Genomic DNA, 8,900 nt, shown 5'->3' with positions numbered 1-8,900 from the left:
GTCTGCATGGTCCACTGCTGTCCCCCAGCACCTACGACAGTGTCTAGTCCAGGGCAGAGGCTTCCCAAAGACTAGAAGGCTCGGGGGCCAGGAGGTGGTGCAGCAGGACCGCAGCTGACCCACACGGGCCCTGGCTTAGTGCTCACAGGCTCTCCCTCACTCTGAGCATGCCAGGCATGCCTATGACCTGGGCCAGCTGGGACTGGCGGAGGATCACAGCATGGGGATCCTGTTGGGGAGCCTGTCTCCATCTCTCTCTCTCTCTCTCTGAAGAAATAAATAAATAAACCTTTAAAAAAAAAGATTTGACAGATCTGCAGGAGCCAGTTTCTAACCTCTCCCTCCTGGCAGTTTCACATGATGGTGACAAATGAGGGGGATCCTGCCTCTACTCTTACTGTACTCTGTGACACAGGCCCATTACCTGGGAAGAGCTTGCCTTCCTCTCTCGTGGGGCCGCTACACCCTTACTGCCACACCCTTACGCCACACCTTACCGCTACACCCTTACTACCACACCCTTACAGCCATGCCCTTACTACCACACCCTTACTGTCACACCCTAAATGCCACACCTTACCACCACACCATACCACCACACACTTACTGCCCCACCTTACTGCTACACCCTTATGGCCACACCCTTACCGCCACGCCCTTACTACTACACCCTTACTGCCACGCCCTTACTGCTACTGCTACACCTTACTGCTACACTCGTGCTATGCCCCAAGTAAGCAGGCAGCACTCATGATGACAGGTACCGACACAGCGCCCTGATCCTACCACGCAGTCTTCAGGGCTGACAGTAAAGATCTTTACAGTTATGAAACAGTAAAAGGCAGAGGAAGGGGAAAGGCAAGGGAGGAGGCATCGCCAATCAATGCCGTCCGAAAGGCCGAGGCCAGCAGTCTCAGGTCACACCGGGACTGACTTGTCTCCAGGGGCCTCCTAGCTCCAAGCTAGGCCATCCACCCCGGAGGACTCCGGGAAGGACTTGGCTGGAGCTCCAGCCTTCATGAGACAGAGTGTTCATAACTGATAAGCTTAAAAGCAAGTGACAATTTTTCAATGCACCCTTGCTCCAAGGGCAGTGAATAAACACAGCCAGGACTCCAGATTCTCACTGAGTGTGTCTAAGAGGAGAAGGAAAGGTTAAACCAAGTTTGCTCACCCCTAGAAATCAGACTGGGTTCTTTGACACCACCCTCTTCAGGGCTAAGCTTCAAGACTCGCCACTCAGAAACTCCAACTTGGGAATACTGGCCTTGTTCTTCCCTCTATCATGGGTACCCCCAGACACACTAACTGGGAACCTTAGGAGGATGGGCTGACTTCATTTTAATTATAGCTAGATGGTGAAGAGGCATGAAGGAGCCTGCTGAGGTGCTGGAAACTTCTATACCTGGATCTGAGTGGTATCTATACCAGTGGATAAGTATAGGAAACTTCATGAAGCTGCACCCTTCAGATATGAACATTTACTGTTTAAAGGAGGGGCCTTCAAAGAGCTCATGGGAAAAGAGAATCAAAGTGCAAGTTTATTTTGGTACAAAAATATTTCGAAATTCACACATAACTTTTTCACAATATGCATTTTCCAGGAACTTGTTGAAGACTCCCCTCGTATGTTACATTTCAATACATTAATAATAACAACAGGGACCGGCAGGTGGTGTGGTGGCTAAAGGCACTGGACTCTCACATAGCTGACCACAGTTCAAGTCTTGGACCGGTAGGCTTCCTTTCCTACTTTCCCTTTCTCTCTTTCTGTCTCTCTCCGGTCAAATTAAACAAATGATGATGCTGATGATAAATGAAATAAAGTAATTCTAAAAAAAAAAAAAAAAAAAAAACCCAGATCTCCAATACATTAATAATAACAACAGCAATGGCAGAACCCGGGAATTCGAATAATACAACAGTTAAGAGCAGAGGGCTGGCCCCATAGCACCATGGTTAAATGCTATGTATGGGGAGCCAGATCTCACATGGCCAACCTTGGTTTGAATTCCAGCCCTGGCTGCTTAAAAAAACAGCTATATGCCCCAAATCCTGAAAAGGTAAAGAAATAGAATAAAAAAGGAATATGGTGTGACCATCTTAGACAGAGAGAGAAATAGAGACAGAGAAAAAGAGAATGCACTCTCTGGTAATAAAAAGTAATTATAATTTTTTAAAAAATAATAAAAAATAAAAGGCAGGAAGAGCGCAGCTCCTAGAGCTCAACAGACCTAGGTCAGAATCTCTGCTTCTCAGGCCAGCTGCTGGCACAGTAGTTAGGTGGCTGGATCCCACATGACCAGCTGTATGGTTCAGGTCCCAGATCCAGCAGCTCAAAAAACACACCAGGCATGTGTGTATGCATGCCCTAAATCCCAAGAGGAAAATGGAGGAGAAGGGGTTGCAATATGGCCGCCCTCCTTGGGGGGAGGGGGGAATCAGGGGGGAGATTTCTCACTTTCTTTCTCTGTCTCTGATGAGTACACACACCCTATAGCAAATAAAAATATTATAAAAATTTTAAAATAATCTGTTTCTCCACCTCTCTGATTCTACCCCCACCTTGACCTCTGAACCTCAGTTCTCAGTTGGAAAACAGAGATAATAATTGGGAGAATTAAGATGGATACTCGTGTACTCCCTTAGCACAGGGCCCAGCAGACAGCAAGCCTTGAAAGGTGCCCACCTGTTAGAATCATTTTACCTCAACGGCCCCCAGACATTGGTGCCAGTGGGTCCATTTTAACACAGGAAAAATGGTTCCCCTCTTCTCAACAGTGCTCCCTAAACCTCAGGCATTTTCCCATCATTTTCCCAATTTTCCCTAAATCCTATACCACCCGACTATGACCTCTCTTAGCACTTTCCTTTGAACTGACTCGCAATTTCTCACTGAAACAAATTTGTTTTTTTAACATATTATGTAACTCTTGTACATGGAAAACCAGTATTATATGCCAGTATTCATGTTTAAAAATAGCTATTAAACTAAGAAAGCACCTGTCCACCTGTAATCATCTTGCCTACCTCTTTTACTTTTTATGGACTCAGTAGGCAAGGAAGCTCAGTTTGGGGGAGGGGGGAGGTGGGGAGGTGCTCATCTGCTTAAAATGACTAAGAAACTTCCCAGGTCCATGGGCAGCCCCCGCATGCGCAGAAGTGATTTCCCTGGTTTAACCGACGGCCTGGCAAGCCCTCTATTTGGCAACATCCTGGTAAGCAGCCATCTGTGCAGCATGCGGACTCTAAAGAGATAAAACTGCACTCAGAAACAAATACATTCGCTAATGCCGAGTGTTCACTAATTCCGATGCCCACTGGCCCCTCTTCAGCATGAAGGGAACCTGCCTCTGCCTATCAGGCAGTCGTTCCAGGACCGAGACCTAGAAACCCAGAGGCAAAGGGTCTGGTGCCCAGCCTCAGCGTAGAGGTGGTCATGGGCTGAGCCTGGTCCTTCGTGTCTGTGGGCCCTGAAACCATGCAGAGCCAGGGACAGGGTCAACAGAACTACACATGGTGAGCGATAGCTTGCATTTCTCTCCAAAATCTCTCCTGAAGAGAAAGGACGGAGAGGGCGGGGAGAGATTCCCCAGTCTCAGACAAGAAAAGGGCACCCTCAAACCTACATCAGAGGCCTCTGCAGCACTAAGAGGACCTCGGGGAAATGAGCGATGGGCACGTGTCACCTGGGGAAGCCAGTACTCCGGAGCAGCCACCCGTTCACAGAGTGAGTATTTATGGAGTGCCTCCTCTTCTGGGCAATGGGGACCCAGAGGTGAAAAAGGCAAAGTCCAGGCTCTTAGACAGTTTGTATTCTACGAGAGGAAACGGCCCATAAACCGTTCAGTCCATACACTAGATAACAGCAGTTAATGATAAGTGTCACGGAGGGAATAAATCAGAAAAGTGCAGCAGCGACTGGACTGAGCTGCTTACAGTCAATGGTCAGGGAGTCCTTTGGAAGAGATGACATTTAGATTACGAGTCTACTGAGGAGGTAGCACCAGTCAATTAAGTCACCGTAAACAGTAGGTGCAAAGGGCCTGGGGCAGGAACAAGCCTGGCATGTTTCAGGAGCAGGGGAAAGGGTCTGCGGCAGGACCAAGCTTGGCATATTCTAGAAACAGAAAGAAGGCTGTTGCTGGAGAAAGACGGTGACCACGGTCATGAGGGTGAAGTGGCAGGAAGAAAGCCCAGAGAGCCAGGCAAGGGGTGCAGGCCCAACTACAAAGTTTGGATTTCATTTGAAGTATGATAGAAAGCCCATGAGGAGTTTTTGGCAGGAAGGACATTTGGTTTTATCTGAACTTTTTAAACTCTACTCTGGCCACTGTGAGAATGGGTCGGAGGGACTAGAAGCATGGAGACCAAGTAGGAGGTGTAAACAGTGGCTCAAGAGGAATCAGTCTCCCTGTGCCTCAAATTCTGTCCCTTAAACTCTAAAGGTCTAACTCTTCAGCGAGCTTAATCACGGGAAGCTGGTTAAAGGGAGATATTTGTTCTTTAAAGCACCGCCAGCCAGCCAGGTGGCATTCAAACATCAGACAAGAGAGGGCAGGAGATAGGCCCTTACAGAAAGGGCAGGCCCCAGCCACCGCCTCAGAAGAGAACAAACAGCCATCTGTCTGGGGCCAGGGAGTGGACCAGCTCCTGCCTTAAGCCCCTTCCAGCTCTGGGAGTCCGGGACTCCAAGGCCAGGACTCCTGAGCAACCCACAGGCGCAGACCACCTGTCCAGCCAGCTCATAGGACACAAGTACCCTCCCTGACACCAGGTTCAGACCTAGGAGCAAATCAGCCAACGGCTGCTGACATCACAAAACAGACACCCAGACAACTTCCAACGGAGCAGTCTTGCCAAAAAAAAAAAAAGAAAAAAGAAAAAAATCGAACCCAGATCTGACGGCATCTCTAGAACTATCAACTTACAGGTGACACAGTGAGCGGTGTTAGCGGAACATGTTAAATGACACCAGAGGATGCCACACACAAGATCCTGACTGTGGGAAATTCCCTAAGACGAACGATCCAGTTTCTTCGATAAATAAATTATGAGATAGAGTTAGAGGAGGAAAACTTACAGATGAGACATCTCACCAATCACACTGGATGTTTAAATCCTCTATCAGAAAAACTTCTGAGGGCCAGCCAGTGGTATGGTGGTTAAGGCAAGAGGATCCCACGTGGCCAACTGTACGCTTCGAGTCCCAGGCCTGGTGCTTTGAGAACCAGGCCAGTCACATGAGCGCGCAGGCCCAAAATCCTAAGAGGAGGCTGGAGAAGGGACTGCAGACTGGCCATGGCCCAGGAAGGGTGCTTTCTCACGTTCTCTCTTTGTCTCTGTCTCTCTGCTGCTGGCAAGCGCACATACCCTCTGACAAATTTAGAAGAAAACAAAACAAAAAGGAAACCAGGCTCTGAAAATCCAAGTGCTTTAAAGAAACGCTGCATTACTACACAATGGTTCCCTAACTGCGGACTCGAGAAGGCTTCATTCAGTGCCCCTGGAGCCCATGCTCAAATCCAATCCCTTCTTAAACACACCACTGCTTTTGCAGGATCCTATGTGACAAAAAGCCTAGAAGATAGTAAGAAAAGGCAGCACCTCCGGTCGTCCCACACTCGCATGGGGAATTGCCAAGGCCAGGCCAATGAGAACCATGGCCGTTTCTCCAAGAGGCAAACTGAGGCTGGAGCTTCGAGCACAGTCCTTAGGACTTCCCAAGTGTGCATGGGAGCCTCCTGGTTCTCCTGGTTCTGGACCTGTCTCAGTTTCAGCCTCCCCAGGACATCTACCTGCCCACTGATAGGCAATTTTTTCAAGGGGCTTAGAAAGAGCAGGAGGATGACAAGGACCACTGGGCCATCACCACAAGCCACATGCGGCCATTTCATCCGTTAAGAACCAAGAATGTTATCCGTACAAGCCTGTCAATTACAGATGCTGGGAAGATCGATGGATGGATGAAATCTTCTGGAAGGATAAGGAGGGGCCTGAGTTGGCTTGACTCTTTGATAAGATGGGGGAGGGAGGGGAGACTCAGCAAAATTAACACCCAGCATGGAGTTTGAGGAGTGCCTAAGAGAGGCTGGCAGCTGCAGCCTGCTCCAGGCCCCCCAAGGCCAGCCAGTGCCCGCAGAGCAAGGGTCAATAGTGTGCACTGTACTGATTTCAGATGCTTAAAGACAAAGAACCAGCAGGTGCAGCAAAAGAAGCAAAGGTCATCTAGCACTGAGATGAACCAATCCCTCTCTCCCCTTGGTTAGGTTAAATCCACGACCAAAGCCATCGGGGTAGCTGGAGCCACAGCAGCAGGGACCAGTAAGGCCACCATAGTCTGCCTGCATTGCAGGGGAAAGCACAGTGCATCCTGGAGGAATGACAAGATGCCAAGGGCCTGGGGCATCCTGCCCCAGCCAGCCCCTCCATGTTCCCTGTCCAGGTCCTATCGTGAGCCTTACTGCATCCCCATGCCCCAGACTATCTCTGCTCAGACCTGTGTCCATCCACCCGGCTGCTCCCTTGACCCATGCCTGGCTGGTCTGGTGGGGTTGTCCCACCAGACACCTTACCTTGGTCACCAGGAGCACAGACCCGGCAAGAAAAGAATGAGAAGACTTCTGCTCAGACCCTCTTCTTCCTCACACAGCACTTCATACCTTCCAGATGCACCTTTGCCCACATTACCCACCTTAGCCTCACGAACCCTTTCTGTCCAGGCAGAAACTGAAGCTCAAGAAGATTTTTTTAAAGAACTATGTATTTATTAATTCCATTTGTTATTATTTTTTAATTTGACCAGACAAAGAAAGAGAGAAAAAAGGAAAAGCGAGAAATCAAGCCTCCAGGTCCAGGACTTGAACCACTGTTGGCCATGTGGGAATCCAATGACCTTAACCATCACTCCACCTGCCGGCCCCAAAGGCTCAAGGAGATTAAATCTTATTTGATCACATTACAGTCAGTAGATGAGCCAGAACTAGAGCTTCTACCCCTCTGTTCAGGAGCCTTTCCACTCCACCACATACTCTGTACTCAGTCAGGAACCAGTCTGATTCACGCCTTCCCATGTTCCCCTGTTCATTCCAGGAGCGCTGGGATCCAGGGTTCTTCTGGAAGCTCTTTCTGCTAGACATATGTGTTCCCAGCATCAGCCATCTCTGGACCACCTGCAGGATTCTGCCTATTCCATACCACTTGCACTGTTATCACTACTGTTTCTATTAAATAGACTCATTCTCGTGACTTCACACATTTCATTTAAAGTGAGACTTTAGATTACTGCTACCAATGGAAAAACCAGTACCGCTGGCCAGCACTAGGAGGGAATCCTAAAAATAAATCCCACAAAAACAAAACAATCTGCATTCTAGGCAGTCACGGTCCCCACTCAGTCCCCAGTCCCCAGTCCCCACTCAGAGGGCCTGAGCCTACTACAAGTCTCCTCTGTCTTCCTTACAAAAAGGAAATCAGCATGTATTTAAAAGGTGTCAAAGCCAGACTAGCACCATCTGAAACTTTCCCCCTTGGAATCACAAGGATGAGCAGAGAACTGAAAAGGGAAGAAGGTTCTCACTAGGTGACTGGATCTTGTTTCATGCTTAATCTCCTTAAGTCATTTCACTGGAGAGTCATCCCATGCTGTGGGAAACATCTTATGAGACTGCATTACAGGAAGGGGGACAAATGGGACAGGAGACCACCCCATCACAAGGGCAACCCATGGCATGGTCTCAAGGCCCCTCCAGTTCATTGCCCACCACCCCTCCCAGGTCCAGGGGTGCAGGTCACGACCCAGGGGTCTGGGCTCCACGTCTCTGGTCTCAGCCCCCATCTAGTACAGAGCGCAGCAGGACCCACTTCAAAACTCCTTTGCAAATTAGGATCTGCCAGAGCCACTGGAAGTTACCCGAAATCTTGGCAACATCTCAGTGGGCAGTTGGTTCCAATGCCCCTCAGCGAGTGGGAAACTCTGCCCTGTATCCGGCAGAAGAGGGAGGCTTGTGCCAACAACCCCAACTCCCTGGGCTCTGGTGGCTGTCAGGCCTACAGCTGAAGGCTGGAGCCCGGGAAGCTGCCCCAGAACCTCCTTTGCGCACCCAAACCTCACCCCATGGGTCTTCCAAAGTGTCTCCGAAGAAAACTACTTTCAACACGCAGGAGCATTTAGGGAAGCATATCCAAGACAGACGGAGAGACGCTGGGAAAACGCAAAGACGGAAAGACACGGGTATGGGAGGCGGGGGGCGCGGACCGTGAGCAACCTCCAAAATTGCTCCTTGCCAGGCGGCACACAGCGCAAACCAAGCGGATCTCCGCCTGGCGGGCACTCGCCGACTCAGCCAAGTTGCAGAGCAGCGAAGGGCAGCACAGGCGCACTGAGCCACTCGGGCTGAGCCGGGACCGTCGCCCGGGCTGGATCAATGCTACTCGCGCGGCAGGCTTCGGGAAGGGTGCCGTGATCGGCAACTGCCGGATATGGGTGCAAAGGACTTGGTGTCCTTCTGTCGGGGATGCACCCAACGGGCCCTCCCCGCCGCCTCCGACTCAGCCAATGTCCTGGCTGGGCTTCCGTGTCCGCCTCAGCAAGTGTCCGGTCTGGTCTTCCGTGGACCGGCCAGTGTCTACAGTGAAGCTCCTAACTCGCTTTCCAAGACCGCGCCTGGAGAAAAGGCTTTTTTTTTCTAGCCAACACGAAGTCAAATGCCCGCTGGACAAGTCCACCCCAAAGAAAACTGGAATTTCGCCCGAGAGCGGAGGGATGGGGGAGGCGGCCCTGCCAGGCTTTACCTTTTCTCTTTATTCTGCTTTCGGGATTTGTGCAGGAGTCCGATGAGCACCACGGCGGCGCGGATCCCCGCCTTTCGGCAATGCATCCTCCCAGCCGGCTGGGACAT

General features: G+C 50.3%; 1 protein-coding gene across 6 annotated transcripts in view; it reads right to left on the bottom strand.

Moving 5' to 3' along the window:
* The window catches only part of RAP1GAP2 (RAP1 GTPase activating protein 2), a 262,143-nt gene that overhangs the window by 164,100 nt on the left and 89,143 nt on the right, over positions 1-8,900 (bottom strand). Inside the window, exon 1 of one of the 6 annotated variants that reach the window (XM_006167570.3) lies at positions 8,794-8,900. The exons of the other annotated variants lie outside the window; for them this stretch is intronic. Coding sequence (XP_006167632.2) covers positions 8,794-8,900 — 107 coding nt within the window. The remainder of the gene's footprint in view (positions 1-8,793) is intronic. 6 annotated transcript variants of the gene reach the window in all.

Source organism: Tupaia chinensis, unplaced genomic scaffold (assembly GCF_000334495.1).
Source record: "Tupaia chinensis unplaced genomic scaffold, TupChi_1.0 Scaffold144899_1, whole genome shotgun sequence".
In the NCBI taxonomy this organism is placed as follows: Eukaryota; Metazoa; Chordata; class Mammalia; order Scandentia; family Tupaiidae; genus Tupaia; species Tupaia belangeri.
Note: the sequence above shows the minus strand (reverse complement) of the source record. Positions and strands in the feature narration are given on the sequence as shown.